At 43.1% G+C, this 19019-nt stretch overlaps 3 protein-coding genes across 6 annotated transcripts; 1 reads left to right on the top strand and 2 right to left on the bottom strand.

The window, feature by feature from the left end:
* On the top strand, nt 1-7140 carry LOC130197978 (bcl-2-related ovarian killer protein homolog B-like). 2 transcript variants are annotated; one of them, XM_056420986.1, is made up of 5 exons: nt 1-231; nt 860-1088; nt 2174-2302; nt 4848-5011; nt 6166-7140. In XM_056420986.1, exons 1-5 carry the CDS (start codon nt 214-216, stop codon nt 6289-6291), a joined length of 666 nt encoding a protein of 221 aa, XP_056276961.1. In that variant the 5' UTR covers nt 1-213; the 3' UTR covers nt 6292-7140. The 2 variants fall into 2 exon arrangements, with proteins under 2 accessions (XP_056276961.1, XP_056276962.1); XM_056420987.1 differs by having other exon boundaries at nt 736-1088.
* A 162-nt stretch (nt 7141-7302) lies between these two features.
* Nucleotides 7303-11184, bottom strand: thap4 (THAP domain containing 4). Of its 2 annotated transcripts, none has more exons than XM_056420990.1 (5): nt 10936-11184; nt 9253-9409; nt 8941-9050; nt 8242-8345; nt 7303-8113 (listed from the first exon to the last, which is right to left on the bottom strand). In XM_056420990.1, the coding sequence occupies exons 1-5, from the start codon at nt 10958-10960 to the stop codon at nt 7988-7990; spliced, it is 522 nt and encodes a 173-aa protein (XP_056276965.1). In that variant the 5' UTR covers nt 10961-11184; the 3' UTR covers nt 7303-7987. The 2 variants fall into 2 exon arrangements, with proteins under 2 accessions (XP_056276965.1, XP_056276966.1); XM_056420991.1 differs by having other exon boundaries at nt 9253-9406.
* Nucleotides 11185-11283: 99 nt separating this feature from the next.
* agxtb (alanine--glyoxylate and serine--pyruvate aminotransferase b) lies at nt 11284-16163 on the bottom strand. 2 transcript variants are annotated; one of them, XR_008832552.1, is made up of 12 exons: nt 15819-16163; nt 14433-14625; nt 14262-14326; nt 14072-14172; nt 13891-13961; nt 13721-13805; nt 13518-13616; nt 13325-13394; nt 12865-12960; nt 12554-12682; nt 12251-12331; nt 11429-11518 (listed from the first exon to the last, which is right to left on the bottom strand). XR_008832552.1 is itself a non-coding variant. In XM_056420982.1 (11 exons), exons 1-11 carry the CDS (start codon nt 16092-16094, stop codon nt 11411-11413), a joined length of 1293 nt encoding a protein of 430 aa, XP_056276957.1. In that variant the 5' UTR covers nt 16095-16162; the 3' UTR covers nt 11284-11410. The 2 variants fall into 2 exon arrangements, 1 of the variants encoding a protein (XP_056276957.1); XM_056420982.1 differs by lacking the exon at nt 12251-12331 and having other exon boundaries at nt 11284-11518; nt 15819-16162.
* Nucleotides 16164-19019: the final 2856 nt, after the last annotated feature.

Here is a 19019-nt window from a genome sequence, read left to right as displayed (position 1 = left end):
GTGGAAACAAGTGGACCGAGTCGGACTCGAGCTCTCTGGTGAATGACACCTGAGGCACAACTTCGACTTGGTGGCTTCCTGCTCGTGTGAAGCAGTTCTTTGAGGAGGAGACGAGTTTCCTCTGGAGGTCGGGCTCTTTCGGCTGTTTGAAAGGTTTCCTGATTAATCGATTGAAAAAAACAAAATCAAAATCAGAAGCGGGTACTTCTCAATATGGATACGACGTCGAAGGTAAGCGTGGGTGGTCCTTTTGGGTGCAACAGCCTAACTTCTAGATGCATCCAGCACATATTCTAAAATATATCTTTAATAGTATACTAGCCTACATGTCGCACTGAAAATCTTTATGCATACAAATAATAATAATCTCAAATCAATAAATGACATTTCTCTTGCCATCTTGTGGTATCGGCTCGGTGTTGCATAATCCAAGAAATGGAGCAATATCTTGACTATTCCGCCATGTGACTCACAGCAATAACGCCTCCATCATATTCTTATGTAAATTAGTGCTGTGATTTAGATTATCAGCGTCTATGCACTCAAAGTCCTTTTGAGTGTAAGAAGAAGAAAAAAAAGAGTATTGAATCTCTCAAGACGCTGAACTGTTTGCACCAGATTGTTGATGAAAGGAGTTTTTGTCCCAGTCTGACTGAAACACTTCAAGATTACGGGGATGTATTTCTGACTAAGTCTAGAAGCTGTCTCAAAATATATATATTTTTATCTCCACAGCTGCCATATTGTCTTCAGCGTTAAACTTTGTTCCTCCGGGATTAAAAGAGGACACCCTGAAACGCAGCTGACCCTGGGAGGTCAGGCGCTCTCTGACCCTGATCCCCCCCCCCCCCCCCTGCAGGAGGACATGGAGGTCCTGCGGCAGTCCTCTGTGCTGGCTGCGGAGGTCCTGGATGTGTTTGACCGATCGTTGACTGAGAAGGAGCTGGTGACCCAGTCCAAAGCCCTGTGCCGAGACTATATCCTGTTCAGACTCCACCAGAATGGACTGGGCTGGTCCAAAAATGAACTCCACCTCTCGCCGTCACATGCGGCGCTCGCCGAGGCGTCGTTGGTGCTTCTCTGTCTTGGTAAGAGAAACCCGATGACGTCTCACGGACCAGTGAACTGTGAACTGAGTGACGTCATGGGCTTTAGAGGGTCACACTTACATCTTCTAGAGCAGTGGTTCTCAACCTTATTTTTTAGTTATGTACCCCCTGTGAAATATTCTTTCTCAGTCGAGTCCCCCCTAACCAGTGCTACGCATTTTCGGTTGAAAAAAAGATATAACATGCAGCATTTAGCATTATATAATATATACTATTCAGTTTCTGAACTTACACTTATATTTTATTGAATATTTATTAAATAACAATTTTTAAAGGCTTTTTTAATGGATACTCATTTTAAATATATTTCAAACAAATCTCACGTACCCCCTAGAGGGCCTTCACGCACCCTCAGGGGTCCACGCACCCCCGTTTGAGAACCACTGTTTTAGAGACATGGAGGCGCAGTCAACGCCGTGTTTTCCTTCTGGACTTTGAACCTCACATAATAAGATGAAGAACAAACGCTGCCCAGTCATCCGATTTTGTTTCCAAATATTTTGGGGGCATTTATTTATTTCTTTAATGATTTATGCCTTGTATGGACGGATGATGCAGTAAAGGTCTCAGAGGACGCGGGGGTTCATGACCAAGTTAAAAGCATTTGATCGACTCGACAGAGCAGGATGACATCATCGATGGTCTGAGACACGAGAAACTAGACTTGACTGATTTGCACACATTGTACTACAAGCTGTACATTTTAAGCCATGATGAGCTCGGGTCAGATGATGAGTTCAGGGTCGTGCATGTGAGAGAGAGAGAGAGGGAGAACAGCTTGAACCAAGTGATTATATCTGGAGGACTTGACTCACTTAACACAGCAGCTAAAGTGCCCAGCGTCTCTTTAAGAAATAAACATTCTTTACTTTTAAACATCTGAGTGACGCTCCACCAGCCGACCAGAGTAAACCGTCTGAGCCCGTTGAATGGTTGCGCTGGACAGTGTCGTGTAGTTTGTGTGACCTGGAGCGTTTAAATAATTGCTTTAAACTGCGATCCACCAAACAGACTTGATTCTTCTCTCTCTCTTTGTGTGTCTTTGCTCTCCCTCTGTTACCTAGGCGACGAGCTAGAGTGCATACGGCCCAGTTTGTACAGGAACGTGGCACGTCAGCTCAACGTCTCTGTTGCCATGGAGAACATGGTTCCGGATGCCTTCATCAGCGTGGCAACACAGATCTTCTCAACAGGTAAACGGCTGCTGCTGATGGTGATGATGATGATAATGATGACGATGGTGATGTAGCTCCTTTGATGCTATAACAAAAGCTGTTGTCAGTAAAGGAAGTGATTCACACTCATCTCCTTACTCAAGGCCTCTACTGGTATTAAACAGGTGTGGGTCTGCAGTTCCCAGCAGCCTCTTTGGCTGAGAGGTGCTTCTAATGACAGAAAGTGTTGTGGGGCTCCCACAGATTCATTAAGTTTAAAAATGGATTGGTTTATATATTCTTTTTGTTCCACTCTTGGTCTTGAATCGGGTCTCAACGTCTTCTGAAAGCTGGACTTGGAGTCGCCCTTTTGGCCCTGTGTTGTGACCACGGTGTTTAAATCTCTGTGGCCCCCGGTAGCGCGTCACTCTGGGGACGTTGATGTCGCTCGGTCGTTCCGCCACTTCACCCCAGACTGAAATACCTCAACAACTACCTGATAGATTTGGGATGAAATTCAGTTCAGACTGTCATAGTTCTCACTCGGAGAACGAATCCTACTGACTGTGACCCCCGGCCGTTACCTTCAGCACCACCATTTTAATGGATTTCCATGACAATGGTGTCCTGCACAGCATCAATAAATTCTCCTTTAGTGGTCCCTTATCAGATCACCTTATGCAATACTTTATACCCACAAAACGTACGATATCTCCCAAGCGTCGAGTGCAAGTGAACAAACGTTGGCCTACTGACACCCAAAGTAACACGGCAGACGTTACAGCTGCTAAACATCAGCATGCTGCCGCGACGCTGGTGTGGCCGGTCTTTTATTTTGAAGGATACAAAAGGAGAGACCTGAGCATGGGAGAAATGTATTGCCACAGTCTATGAGCGGTGAAGGAAGGTGCAACCACACTTGCTGTAATTTGTACTGGTAGTTGGTTTGGCGTCTGGCGTGTGCTGTAGAGATGATGTCTGTGAAAGTGGAGTTACGTTACTTTACCAAACTCTACTTAACACGTCTCTGTTGCCTCTTCGTCTTTCGTCAGTCTTCTTACTGGAGATGTTGAAGTGTTTTACGTGCTGGCTCTTGGACTTGTTTAAGTCGCCTTGCCAACAGATCTGCTTTGTAGACAACTCAAAGCATTTTGGCCATTATCCAAATAAAAAAAGAGTGGTTTAATGTCCTCGGTATGAGCCTCTGGGGTCGATTAGACGGCCTGGTGTGTGACCAGCAGCTCAAACTCTTCATGTTTCTTGGGAAGATCAAAAATGGAGTTGCTTAATGTGATTTTCATGCCTGTGTTCTGAATGAACTTGTGCTTGTTCAGACGTCACAAGGATGTATTTCTGTAAACGGCGTGGGATTCCTCCTGAAGAAAAACAAACTGGTGAACCCGGGCTGCCCCAGCCTTCTGGGACGGATTGAAACCTGGATATAAATAGAAGAATGCATCGATGTTTGTTTCCACTGCTGTCTGGAACAACGTATTCAGGCTTTGGTCATTCGTCAAATATTCCTCAAAGTGCTTGACCACTCAGGAATGATATGTCCAGTGACTCTATGCATCAGAAGCACATTCACTTTCTTTATTATTGAAATGTTTTTATAGAAGCGGCCATCTACACACGCTGTCTCTCTCGGTGAAATCAACGTGACTCATCTCTCCTCCGTCTATCTTTGCCTGCCTCCCACTCCTGCTCCTCCTCTTCACGCCCTCCTCTTCTCCAGCTTTATCCCTGACAATCTCGTCTCTATTCTTGGCCTGCTTCTCAAAAGGGAGTGAGATGTGACGGGCTCTGGCAGATTCCTCGGACAGTTATCTCATTTAAGCCCGCCGGAGCTCGCTCCCTCCCCTTATAGGCCCCGTCAGACACTGTAGGTCAGCCATGACACTGTGAGCTATAGCCCAAGGAGGCTAATGCCATTAGACCCGGCTGCATCATTGACGGCCGCTGTAACGGTCCCTGCTGTCCTGGAAACTGAACCTAGACATGGCTGGATGCCATCAACTATCAGACTGGATTGTTTCACTTGAAAGAAGCTCCATGACTCAGCAAAAATCATGTTCTGAAGTTGTTGACTCACCCACAGTAGAAACTGGGTGTTCACCCGCCTCCAGGCAAACGCAATCTCACGCTCTCTCATTTAGAACTGGCCTCTAAGACGTCTTATCAGCTACAGTAACTCAAACGCACTGGTTTGTTGACTTAAACTTGGTATTTACAGTTTATTTCAGTGCAAGGTCCACCGGCTGCCCCACATGCTGGGAGTCGGCTCACAGACTGTGTAACAGAGTAATCACAGAGAGGAGATGGCCGAGTGGCACCCATGAGAACAGCAAAGGGAGTTCATGTTCATTGATTCTGCCAATGCGGAGGATGAAGCTCAGGTCTTCTGGACCGAGTGATGTTGTTGCTCCTCTTATCAAACAGCTACTGCGGGACGAATCCATATCGGCTTGAATTGCTGAAGCGTGAAAGATGTTTTTAACAAAACATTAATGCCGAACATCTATCCGTGGACCTCGATAAAGAAGACTGATGCATAACTTGGTGCCGTCTGTTTTTCTGTCTGTAGGTATCACATGGGGGAAGGTGGTGTCCATGTATGCAGTAGCCGGAGCCCTGGCAGTGGACTGTGTCCGACAGGGTCATCCAACCACCGTTCACATCTTGGTGGACAGTGTGGGACAGTTTGTCCGCAAGTTTCTGGTTCCCTGGCTGAAGAGACGGGGAGGATGGGTAGGTGACGCTTTTATTTTAGGGAATGTAGTGGCCATTTGTCCAAATGAATTAAAACTATAAATCAAATTGCCATTGATGCACCATGGTTTTTTTGGAGTTGACGCAGCCAAAAGAAAGTAATGTCCATTTCCGTATGTCATTATTCTTATAATTTATTTACGAAACAAACAAAGAACAAACAAAATGTTGACACTGTCTTCCGTGTGCTGGTAAAAAACCATAGGCCACCCCGGTGCATGCCGGTCCTAAAGCTACCCACACCTATAACCACAGGTGGCCAGTGCTACCCAATCAGTGAACCAATCCTAAAACTAAATATATTCAAACAACAATCACAATGAACTAAACTAAAAATATCATGAGAAGAAACTCTTCTAACAAATCAAAATGTAACTTAAATAAGCAATGAATAATCAATATTATTTTACAATAATACTAAATAAAAAGGTCAAAATAAATAGCTCCACTTTCCCACATTTTTCTGATTACCTTCGCATTGAAAATGCGGAAAGTTATGTTTTGATCGCCATTTATTTATTTATTTGTATGTGTGTTATTCGCATAACACAAAAAGTATCAAACCGAATCGCATGAAATTTGGTGGGATGATTGGTTATTATCCGGGGACCATTTGATTAGATTTTGGGATCAATCGGGTCAAAGGTCAAGGTCATGAAAAGGTCAAAATCTTCTTTTTACCATAGCGCGGTCAATTTGTATCAAATTGGCATGCAACTAATGCCAATATGTTCATAATTCAATGCTCGATCTTGTGATATGCAAAGGTATGCTCTCTACCGAGTGCCCATTCTAGTTTCTTTATGATTCATGCTGCTGCAGGATTAGAGTTACCAAGTTGACGGCAAATGAGGGAGGGGGGAAAGCACTGACCGCTTTCATCGTGTATCCCTTGAAATTAAAACGGGCAACTTTCTGTTCTTCGACATCGCTTTCGCTGAAGCTGCATGGCTGATTACGTTATCTTGTTTATGGATGAGGGCTCGGTTTGTGTACTTAGGCTCTGGTAGTCCGTGAGAGGGGAGTTGCATGTAACACGGAGCTCACATGCTGCTGCTTCCTGTTGGCTGATTTGCAGTGGTAACATTTGGTTCGTTGCAGTCTAATTTAAACTGTATATTTCCTCGTACCAGGCGGAGATCACAAAATGTGTGTTGAAGAAGGATCTCCCCCCTGAGCACCACTGGCTGTCGTCTGTCGTAGACTCCCTGAAGTACTTCCTCACTACAGTGTACGTCTACATCATGAAGGAGTCGTGAAGGAGCGCAGATCGTTGATATGAGAGCATATCTCAGACTTGTTAATCATAATGGATGCAGTCGAGATGGTCGCTGGGCCTGCCGGCGCTGAATGGCCATCAACAAATGTTTTATCAGCATCATGTGTGTGTCGTCTCGGATAAGTGATTACCTCCATCCAAAGAGTCGTCGCTGTGATATTTAAGAGCATACATGGCAACGGAAAAAAAGGTTTGTGTCCCTCCACCTCTTCTACACACTGTGGCGCTGCTTTCACCGGTGCAGAAAGCCTATAGCGGTGTAGCTGTAGTGTGTGCGTGAGAGAGAGATGGTTGTCAGGTTGCACTCCTGAGAGAAACTGTCCGATGAATCGATTTGATGTTGGTCTCAGTAAATATACCTGAAGGGAGAATGACTGGGATAATTTAAATTTGATGCTCAGCTGGCTGGGTGTTGTGAGTTTGAGACGTGTTGATCTATCGGACATCACCACGACGGCCCGAGCAGTGTCTCTTCCAGGATATGATTCAACTTTCTGCTGCAATTTTAGACACGATTGACCGAGAAATGTGAAGTCTCATTTTTTTTTGGTCAAAGAAGAATGTTACGAACTGCCTCCACATTATTTTGGTTACATTTATTTCCTTTAAAAAGTCTGTAAATATTTTTTATCCATGATTCCTTTTTCTTTTTTTAAAAAGTCTTTATTTTCGTTATGACTAACAATTGAAGCCACTGCAGTATAACGACAAGGGCTCTACTGGATGATTGTGTGGTACGTTTGATGGTTGTCACTTTTACAGGGTTAATTTATAAATGTGTGTCTGAATGTTTCTTTTTTTTACGTCCATAATAAACCTAAAATCTTCACATGTGATTATTGTGTTTATTCTCCCATGATACTGACGCAGGTTTAAAGAGGAGCCTTCTTTGCGTGACCTCTACTCCCTCAGAATCAAAGACGAGCATCAATAACATCATTCATGAACACGCATACATCCATAGGAAGAGAACAGAGGCTGACACATTAACATGAGTTACATAACTTTAATTCTCTTATTGACGACTGTATAAGTACAAATACATTAATATGACCTCTGCTGAAAGACAAGAAAAATGTTGAAACATTTTTAACCCCAAACTCATGACTTTTACTGAAACAATTCTCATCGACTCCAGTAGGAGAGGAGTTAATTAAGCTTTCAATCTGAACATGGTGCAATGAAAGTAAAGTTAAGGAGACTACACACAATAATTCAGTCAGTGCTTTATAAGCTTTACAGCTCCAAGAATAAATATCCAGACAATACACATTAAGATGAGGCGAGCATCTGTACTAAAGCAAGGCCCTTAAGTGTAACATGAAATATTTATTTTTCTTTTGGATTAAAAAGGTTCACAAAGGTGTTGTTAGGGCTCTTGTAATAGTTTCAATCCTTGTAACTTCCAGGTGGTGGTAAAATGCCAAGATATAAAGACATCTTAGTAAAGGCAGAGATGAAGTCTGTTTCCTAGCAAACATGTGAACAGTCATGCTTTGAAGAGTAAAGCTGAACGTAAACATGAACTCCACATCTGTAGTGCCTTAAACAATGCTCACGTATTACTGCATTTATTGAATTAACTTAAACTGATTATATGATTATGTGACTAAACCCTGATTATTGATCACGTGCCCTTATTTGGGCAACATGTATCTCTTCTGACCAAAGTGCGTCTAAGTAAAGGCAGCCTGCCGACGGTAGGTGATGTGCAAGTGCTGCATCAGTGGTTGGTTGTCCGTTGCCATGGAAACCGTCTGCTCCAGCCTCCCATCTGGTTGGAGCTGAATCACTCGAGAAATCTGAGTGATGGAAGAGAGCAGGCGAGGTCCCAGACACACATTTCATTGATTGAAATAAGTTATGTTCGTGCTCTGAGTGTAACATGTAAACCATGAGTGCGTGATGCGTCATCAGATTACAGTCTGACCTTTTGGACATGCGGCTCTCGGGCGAAAGAGACTCTGGCCAGCGCTTGGCTCTGCAGGTTCAGCTGCTGCGCCGTCAGCTCTCCCTCCTCAATCTCCACCAGACCTGCACACAAACACACACTGGACATAAACAGGAAGTGTGTGGACTAGAGAGTTCGCCATTCTAAACGTGTACACACAATTACATTTTATACGCATCTTTTCCTTTTTAGGAATGAGGTCTTAATTGTTTATTGGAAATTGTTTAAAAAAAAGTGTGGATTGTTTGAGAATATATTGTATGTATTACTTAATGCTAAACAGCAAAGAAAATAAGACAAACAAACGTAAAGGGGTTTATAATAATAATAATAATAATAATAATGGATTCCATTTGTAAGGCACTCTTCATCCAAGAATCTCAGAGTGCCACTGAGCCAGTACATATATTTAAAATTATAATGAAAAAGGAATATCTCAAACAAGTCATAGAAGTCAACTAAAAGTGATAAATGCCTTTCTGAATATAAGTTGCCATGTAGTCATGTGTCTGCATCACGCCTGAAATATCAGGATATTAATCGTCTTCTTCGCTCAGAAAAACCTAGACACCCTACCTCTCCACATTTAAAATGATCCTTTTTTTAAATGCCAAAATACGAGCAGCAGCCTGGTCAACAGAAACAAGGGCACCTCCAGGATACGTGTGTGTGTAATACCCGAATTCTGTGCGATCATGAAGGCCACTCGGTTGGTTCCCGGCTGCATTCGAATGAAGCCACACTCCCGGTGCAGAGGCTTCTTCGTCTCTGCATGGAAGGCATTGAACCTGTTGAACACAGTAGCAGCAATTAATGAAGATTGATGAGGCAATGTTCCTGCTGATGGGCGGTCTGATCCGGTGTCTCAGCCGCCAGTGATACTCGCTGTGGGGCAGAGGTAAAACAGGTGGGAAATTTACAAATCGGAGACACCGTTTTTCAGCCCATGGCGTTAATGTTTGAAGTCTGATTGCTCCCACAATAACCCACGTGAAGTTGATGACAGGTTGTCCCACATGGCTGAACGTCAGGGTCTCGGTGTAGCGGAACGGTTTTATGGTCGGAAAACAGCCCTCTCCAGGTTCATCTGACTCCCAGGTACCCAGCAGCCAGTCGAGAGGCAGGAGGGACGGGTTCAGATCCGCTGCTGGTAAAACACACACAGAGTTCACGCTGCACGATCATGAAAACAGAGGAAAGGACATTATTATGAGGGGATGGCGGGCGACACAACTACTTGTATTTGATTCAAATACACTGATATTACTCATTCACAGGAAGTTTGAATGTACTATTAAGGAAGAGATCATTTTGTATTAATTAGAATACATATTGGTAATAATAAAAATATATCTTGAATTATGTGACAGAATAAGTTATGAGTCAGCTGACATTACAACTTATTAATTTACAAAGCATTTCTCTCAATTAATAAATGCTATTCACGACATTAGCAATGGCTGTGTTCTAGTCAAGTGGCCAAGTAAGTCATGATAGTCAGCACACACACTACCAGGTAGAAACTAAAGCAGCCACATTCATTTTATTATTTACAAAAAATGTCTACAGTTGATTAAAGTGTTTTCTCTTGAATGTGAATATATAACCAATCAGATGATCTCACAGAAATCAAGCAATCATTTTCCAGTCCAAAGCCAGACAGGTATAAGAACATATAAGATGGCCACCTCTGCTTTTTAACGCCAAGATGAAAATAAAACAATCAAACGACTCTTTGATGCACTTCTACTCTGACGTGTCTTCCCTTTTCCCCCAATAAAAGTTTTTTCGGAGGAGTTTTTCATTCTCTGCCGAGGTCCAAGGATAGAGGATGTCCTTTTTAAATCATAATTGTTTTCTTCTTTTCTTTCGTCTTTTATTAATATCGTCTTTTCTTTCATATCAACTGATAGTATGGTACTCTGAATAAAGTGAACCTGTAAATATCACATTATCCGAGTGTATCATTCACTTTAATGCAAAGCACGTTGTGTTGCATGAAATGGGAACCGAAATTCAGTTTATTATCACAAATATTGCCTCACAATTAAGTAATTTATTAATCACTAAAAATAAAAATAAACTGTGGATTAACGCGTCATATATTTCACTTCGGCATACATTCGGTATATTCTCATCCAAAAGCCTCTCCCTACTTCAGCCACTAGGTGGCAGTAACGCGACGGTTTGGTCAAAATGTGGCAGAAACCAGAAGAAGACGGCTGTAAATAGGAAGCAGGCAGTTTGTCATCGCACTCACACACATATAGAAAGTGTGCAAACAAGGCGCCGCATGTCAGTATCGAGTATATGATCACACATACACACACAAACACACGTTCATTAACGTCCTGAAGCCACAGTCCACGATCACGAAGTCATGACGCACCACGACATGGTTTAGTATCTCAAACTAATGTTAACTCGGGATAGTCAGACTCAGCTAAAATGACGTCATCGGGAGGCTTCAGTTGGATGTTAACAACATGGATGTCCAGTGATGAGGACACACTCGAGGACACATGTCCACCTCGATCCCTTCACTAAACGAGTCGGCCTAGTGGCTCGTGCGTACTGAGGAGGAGTGTGTGCAGGTCACTGCGACATTGGAGCTCCAGCGGTTGACATTGATTATATTCATGCACGCGACTTCAAACGTAACCATCGTCCTACCTGTGTGACTGAAAGGACACGCCATTAACAGTCCAGGCTGCAGGCACGCGAGGAATCAATACGCACCTTAAACTGAGGCACAGGATTAAATGAACAGTTCATCTGCGTCGGAGCGAATATGACGTAGTTGTATATACGGCCATCACAGTCGGGGATCTTGGGAAATGTAGTTCAGACCAGGCTCGTTCTTAGACTTTCCTATTGCTGACATCCTTTTCTTCCCGTTCTCACACAAGGAGGCAGGAGTGTGTGAACACTTTATTGACATCGCTCAGCAGCCTCAGCATGGACCAGATCATATCTGCTCCTTGATTTAAAAACTATCCCGCTTATAGACTGCAAGAAAAGCACACGGCATTAGATTTTATTCATATCATATCACAACAATTCCTTATCCTTATGCGCTGTTCCAGATGTCCATCATGTGGGGACACTTCACAAAGTACAACGTGACGGCCCGGGGGAATCTGGTCTCCTAAACCTTGCTCTTTTTGCAGTTCTTGAGTGCGTCTGCCAGGGCATGCAGTGCCATGTCAGCGTTAGTCTTCTCGCAGTTGTATCCCATCAATCCGATCCTCATCACCTAAGGAAGAGAGAGGTGGGAAGTGCATCAGAGGCGGCAGAGACTCGGCGGCCGGACGCAGAACGCTGTTCAGTCACCATCTTGCCCATTTGATATCTGGTTTAATTAGTTAATTGAAGACGAGATGCGAAATGATGTCTGGTTTATTTAGTTAATTTTAGTCGAGTTACTTCTTATGGAAACACACTATTCTATCTTGGACTATTTCTTTTTGTTAAAGTAACATTATGCAACAATTGTAGCTTAAAATAACAGCTTGAAAAAAATTGTGCTGCTACAATGACTTTTAATATGGCGATTTTCGCCTCCGCCATTGCCATCGGGGGTCTGTGGGGAAATAACTCCGCTATGTAGGATTCTGGGGCCGCCCGATCCGGGGCGGATGTACTTCGACCTGCTTTCTGGCAGTGATTACGCAATGTCATATAGTGCCAGTCCACGCTCGCAGCTACAGTATAAGGGCCAAGCAAGCGAAGTCTCTTGTAATGAATTACACGTTCCAATGTAAATGATGAATATGTAGCTTTTTGGTGTTGTCAACAATATTGTATTCGATCACACGTACTCCACATTCAAACATTTAGAAAACAACAAATATAGGCTGAAAACGCGATCGGTATTTCATCTAAACTAAATGTTGTCATTCTTTTGGTTATGTTAGCATTCATCTCCGATATCACAATGAATAAAACTATGCAGTCATATTTATGTAAAATCTTTGAATATTCTTACCTTATCGGTTGACATCATTTCTTGGTTTCTGACTTCGTCTGGTCATCAATACAAGTGTATGCGAGGCTGCATCTATCGTAACTGGGTATTTACGACACTGAAGTAAACGTTAAATACCAAAACTGAAGGGGGTGCTAAAAGGGAAAAACTCCATTATGGGGCTTTAAAGCGTTTATTTGAGGGGAAATAATTTCATTCTAAAACACAACCGACATCTAGAACATCTACCGTATAGATCGGCTGATGACCATGATCACAATGTTAGAGCTATAGTTTGTCTACTGTACGGAGTGGAATACCCACCATGCCGATGGAAGGGCCCAGGCCTCCGGTCATCTCCATCTGGTGGTGTTTCATTATGTAGGCCAGCAGCTCCCTCCAGTTGTAGCCGTCAGGAATGGCGATGGTTGTGACGGAGGGAAGCCTCAAGTCCTGCAAGACATGTCGAATATAGTGGTCATACCAGGGCTGACATAATAATTCTGATTGATTCTAGTGCAACACAAACATTAGAGGGCTGTAGACTAACACTAATAATAGTCATACTGATTATATGTTATATGTTGATGATTATTCAGTGTCCAGCCTGTGGTTTTGTTTTACGACTTCTTTACCCTATCAGGAATAAAGAGCTTGAGGCCCAAGTCCTCCAGGCCTCTGTACAGGTATGATGCCACCTCCTTGTGTTTCTTCCAGGACGCCTCCAGCCCCTAGATGGAGACAAACATCGATGGAGTTATGTGAGAATCAGACAAGAAGTTACAAGGAGACTATGCCAACACTGCCAAATCAAAGCCACAGCACATTAGAGGCTATAATTCAAAGAGCTATGTATATTTTCTAGCAAAAGGAAAATACTGCTTCTTCCTCTCTTGGCATGTAATGGTGTGGTTGACAAAGACTTTGATATATAGCTGCCAATAAAAATGATCAGCATGAAGTTTATTTTAAAACACACGACACAAGTCTCCTTGCCACCTGCACGGCCCACAATGTGTTTATTATTGTTACTCTACACGTTTAAATAGTATGTCAGTAACGTAACCACAAAAAGTTGTTAAAACGGTCTTTTACCTTCTCAGCAACGATTGCCAAACCTTCTCTCAGGGCAAAGAATCCAGACACGGGACCAGTGTGGTGGTACCTAAAACCCACAGTGACATCCCAACAAGTCAAAATGTAGAATTATAACGTTTCTAGGAATAACTAATAGAAAAATCAAAACAATAATAACAAGGATGTGATTAGTTAGCTGTATTGGACTTACACTCTGGCCGGTTGGCCATCACATCCCCAGTAGTTGGACAAATGTGTCATATCAAAGAGATATGATACTGGCTTTGTTTTCCTGTTAAACATCTTGTGGCTGTGAGGGGGGACAGAGAGTCAAAGAAGTGGTTGCTTGGTGTCATTTGTATGCAGTTGTGACCCTTTATGACTCAAATATGGAAACATAAGGTCCCTCCTCACCATGCTCTCTCATTGAAGGAGATCGGTGCTGTGCCAGGAGGCGAGTTCAGGGCCTTCTGAGACCCGCAGTACAGGATGTCGATATCTGACAGCACAATGAAAGACATGGTGACGTCACACACGAAAACACACTGTAACATCATTGAATCCATTGTTAATCTTTGCCTTACTTTGCTTGTCCATAAAAATGGGGGCTGCTCCAAGAGATGCAACCGTGTCAACCAGGAAGAGGCAGTTTTTTCTGGAGGTGATATGACAACAGTGAGAAATATGACGTGATATTTGGTGGTTAGTGGTTACATGAAACCGTTTTGTACGCAGTGTTTGAGGCGGGTACATTCAGGGGCTCACTTTCTGCAGATGTCTCCAATGCCGTCTATTGGGTGACAGAGGCCAGCAGAGGACTCTCCATGTGTGAGGAAAAACAGGACAGGCTTGTGTGTTCCAATGGCCTGGAAAAATAGATTTTAAAAAGTTTGAAATCACAATTGTGGGCTGATATAATTGTTATAGCTTTATGCTATAGAGACCAGGTTTCTACCTTTTCAATTTCTGTATTGCTGAAATATCCTCCAGGTGCTTTTATCATTCTATGTACATTGGCACCTGCAGAGAGACAAACAGAGAGAATAGACAATCAGTGTAAATATAGTTGTGTATCTTCTTTGGAGACCCAATGGATGCGTGCGTAAAACCGTGCGTAAAGACGTACCCATTCTTTCGGCAATTTCTGCTACGCGCTCTCCCCAGATTCCGTTAATGGCTACGAGCACGTTCTCTCCGGGCTCCACTGTATTGAACACTGCACACTCCATGGCCGCATGGCCGGAGCCGCTCATAGCTATCGTCATGTTGTTCTCTGTCTGAAAGATGTACTGGATCCCTCGTTTGATGTCATTCATGATCTAAGAAACACAATGTTTAGCTTAATCTGTCACGCTACCGTCACCAAATGCTTTCAGTCATTTCAGTAAATGTGTACAGTATATGTGCGCAATTACGCACAAACTATTGGTCCTTGATGATTGATCCCATGAAAATATGTATTTTGTTTATTTTAAATGAAACAGGGGGGACAAGTTTAAATTTGAACTCTTAACATAAATGGTGTAGCGGCGCCAGGGGTGCTCAATACGTCGATCGCGGCGACCTGCCAGTCGATCGCGGCGTAGATCGCATGACATAAAAAAAAATTGACCCGCCCCCCTGTCACTTTCTCTATAGCGCCACATTACAGCAGAAGCATGTCATTTCTGTCTCTACGTGTCGCGTTAACAGTCCTTTGCCCGCCGTCTCGTGCGCCGCAGAGCTCCGACACCGGTTTGCGCGCATCGGGACGGAGCAAAGAAAAAGTCACTAGCACCCCCCCCCCCCCCCCGTCGGTCGATCGCCTTGACTTGGTCACATAATAAGTAGCTCGCATGCTGAAAAAGTGTGAACACCCCTGGTAGCCTATACATTCTTTAACATTTGATTTAGTCTGATAAACCAGCATCTTAGTGGTTAAAAACAAATAGTTTCATCCTTAACATAACCAATTCGTTGCTTAACCCTTGTGTTGCCTTCGGGTCATTTTGACCCGATTCAATATTTAACCCTCCTGTCGCCTTCGGGTCAATTTGACCCGATTTCAATGTTTAATGTCGGTGTTCTTTCGGGAGTCAACAAACAAACATAAAGTACCTCACACTTAAACTTGGAAAACAATATTAATTCTAATAATTTTCTGGAGATTTTAATAGCTGGGGTCATATTGACCTCAAGGGTAAAATATGTTAGTAAATATAAAGGTAACAGGAGGGTTAAACATTGAATCGGGTCATATTGACCCGAAGGCGACAGGAGGGTGACACATTGAATCGGGTCAAATTGACCCGAAGGCAACACAAGGGTTAAACAGAGGGACATTTCTGACAGAAAGCCCCAAAGGCAAACTTCCCCTACGTGCACAAAACGCACCACGACTCTGTATATTGTATAAGTTCAGTATTTGAGTAGGCTACACATGTTTGTTTCCACCTTAAAGTAGGACATATTAGAATGCAATATATAATATACATCAGTCTTTCTGAGTCTGAGTATCAAACACAGGCTTTACCTCATACATTTCTGGATGCATGTGACCAATAATCGGCCTGCCCTGCGCAGCTAAAATACGCGGAGGGACGTTTGAGGGTCCCGGTCCGAACAGGTAGCGATGTGGAACTTCCAGCGGCCGCAGCATGCATGCTGGCGGCGGGATGGTGACGGAGGACATGGAGCGCTCCAGCCGCTGCAGAAGAGGCGCGCCCCTCGCGGCCAGCGGACTGTCGAGGGCCGCTGCTGCTGCCTGCTGGGCGAGCAGCGCGCTCCGGCTGAACAAAGCCCGCTGCATCACTCCTGTTGTCGTAGTTCCTGATTAACTTGCACCGAGTGGGATCACCACTGACAGCCGCAGAGACTGAACCTCACTGAACGTGAACATGTATAAACAAGCAGGTCTTTGACCTATTGGCCACGGGGCGTTGTGCCTGACAGCCAACCCGACCCTTGACTTCAATAATAAAAGACACATTGGCAAATCGAAAACAACAACAGTGGGAGTTATATTGTACATGTGTGATTAACTTATGACACTAACATTTAACTTTCCAAATTAGAAAACATTTAAATATCGTGAGCAGGATGGCCTTGTTTTCCCCTTTGGAGGAGTGTGTGTGGAAATATACAAATCATTGTTTGTTATTTAATTTTCCAGCCAACTATAAATTGTGTCTGTCAAATGTTTGAATTATTTCCCCAGGACATTGTTTAAACTTAAGGAAAGTATCGCCAACATTAGTGTTGCTTTGGTTTTAATTCGGATCCACTGTGTTTGTCACTCATTGCATGGTTTGGTTCACATAGCAGCTTAGAACCGGTTCAGGTCAGTTAAAGGGTTTCTTATTGATTGTCCCAGGTAAAGAGGAGTCTCCTCTCAGAGAGTCAATCTGATCCCTCAGAGGAGGAAGGGGGGGGGGGCAGGCCCACCAATGCACACATCAATTCACACCAGGGAATGGCTACGTTTTATTTTCTAGTGTGCTTAAGCAACGCTATAATACGATTTAATATCATTTAAGTCACATCAGACTTTATTCTGTTTGTTGTGTTTTCTTGTTTTAGATCTTTTTCAAATTAAATGTCACCCGGTGCTCAAAGGTTTGTTTACCACAGAGGTCGAATACAACATTATTAATAATGTTTAGCTCCAGCTGATATGGTGACAACTCCATGAGCTTACATTTTATTTGACTTGTGCATTGTGTGAAAGAAAGGATTTGTGTGTATATGCACATTGTTGAAAAAATACACACTTTGACTAAAGACCATGTTGTCAATCTGACCCTTTCTGAGGGATCACATCGTATTGTGTCCTCTTTCAGTTTTGGGTGACACATCTTTATTCTGATCTGCTTCGCCGAGATTGAACCCCTCCAGATTTATTTAAGTGTGTGTGCAGAGCTGTGGCGAGGTCATATTAATAACGCTGTTGTGGCATGTCATTCTCAAAACAAAACATAGGGAGACGTTATTTTACACTCTAAACTAGGGTGACTTGCAAATGATATTATATATTTTCATCACCAAAAAAACAAAACATGGTTCATGAGCTTTATCCTCAACATGACACCACACGTACCATCACGTGCCACAGCTATTGATCACCAGAAGCTGCCCCTCTCCCAGCTCTGTAAATAATTATACCATCGGTAAATAAATGAGACCTGTCGTTATCCTCACACATGGCCTTTGCACTGGACTGAACATTCAAAATATACCCAAACAGAGCCGGAAGAGGAGGAGGGGAGGGACAAATGAAAGAGAGAGTTTGAATTCATCAACAGAGGGCGGCAGAAGTGATCGGAGAGTGACGCCATAAACATTCAGTTAAAACTTCAAAATGGGACGTTATAAGGCCATGGCCAATTGAGCCAATCTTGACTTTTAAATGACAGAATTGGGCTTTTATTTTTAATTCAAATCCTGATTCACTCAAATATAAATAGGATTAATTTAGATTAGGCTATAGCATTCAGTTTTTCACAGTATGCTTTATTTTCTTAAACTCCAAATAGTATACAAGTCTTCACTTTGTAATCGTTTAACCAATTGAACATGTGATAGGTTGTCACTATGTTGTCCTCCGCCTGGGAATGAAGTCCCTCCTCTTCTTGATTTAATCTCAGTGTCTCTGTGCTTTATCTCATAGCCGCCAGCTGCACGTGCCTTCAGTATCTCACTGCTCTCACAGCTGCCGTCCTGACCAACGGTCAATACGTTTCAGTCAAACGTAATTTGGAGAGAAATACGTTTCAGTCAAACGTAACTGCAAATTGTATTTTAGGTCTGGGGGAACGTAATTTTTGTGATACAGGGTTGCGCTCAGCGCCCACCCCTCCAGTTCCCCATAACACTGCACGTCAGCACTGTTGTCTTTGTTGAGAGCGTTAGCTGCTAGCGGCTGCCGCTGCTTTTGGAGTCAAAAGATATTCTCATCATTTTGAATTAAGCACCTTTAAATGTTACTTAGGAGAACTCCCACTGCTACAATACAAGTGAATTAATTCGACTCAACATCTTAGCACATCTCATAAAATACACACAACATATACTAATTGGTCCATTTCCTTGTTGACGCTTGTTCCTATATATATATATATATATATATCAAATTAAATAAAGTATATATTAAATTAAATAAGTATATATCAAATTAAATATTATATGATAATTTGATTGCAGTAGCAGCATGGTTAGAGCCTTTAAGGGGCCCTGGGGCTAAACATTCACTGTGGATATATGTGTGTAATGTTCTACCGTTTCCTCCATGTAATCTCCAGCAATCACCTTTGGAATAAAATGTAATTTGAGTTAAAATATGTAAACGAGAAATTGATACAATTTTTCTGTATGGCCATGTTATAGCTAAAATAAATCAACTGACACTGACTTCTGGAGGGAGCAGGAGACAGTCTAAGACCCCTATAGCCATGTCAGTGTGTCTCCCTCGGGATTATTATGGTCCATGCTGGGCCTCTGCCTCTGCTTCATGGCTGATGATGCTGATGTCATCACCGCCTCCCAGCATCAGCAGCTCCGCCATTTCCCCTCGGTTCAGACTGACTGACGGACAGACCGACTGGAGGGCCGCCGGAGCATCCCGCATCCATCCTTCAGTGTATCCATCCGGCCCCGGCTCCTCCCTCCTCCTCCTGTCTCTCACCATCGTCTCTAATTGACGCACCGCTGCGTTCAACACTCGGCAGCCCACCCCGCG

This window comes from Pseudoliparis swirei, chromosome 8, assembly GCF_029220125.1.
Source record: "Pseudoliparis swirei isolate HS2019 ecotype Mariana Trench chromosome 8, NWPU_hadal_v1, whole genome shotgun sequence".
NCBI classification, from domain to species: Eukaryota; Metazoa; Chordata; class Actinopteri; order Perciformes; family Liparidae; genus Pseudoliparis; species Pseudoliparis swirei.
The sequence above is the reverse complement of the archived record's forward strand: the minus strand, read 5'-3'. Positions and strand labels throughout refer to the sequence as shown.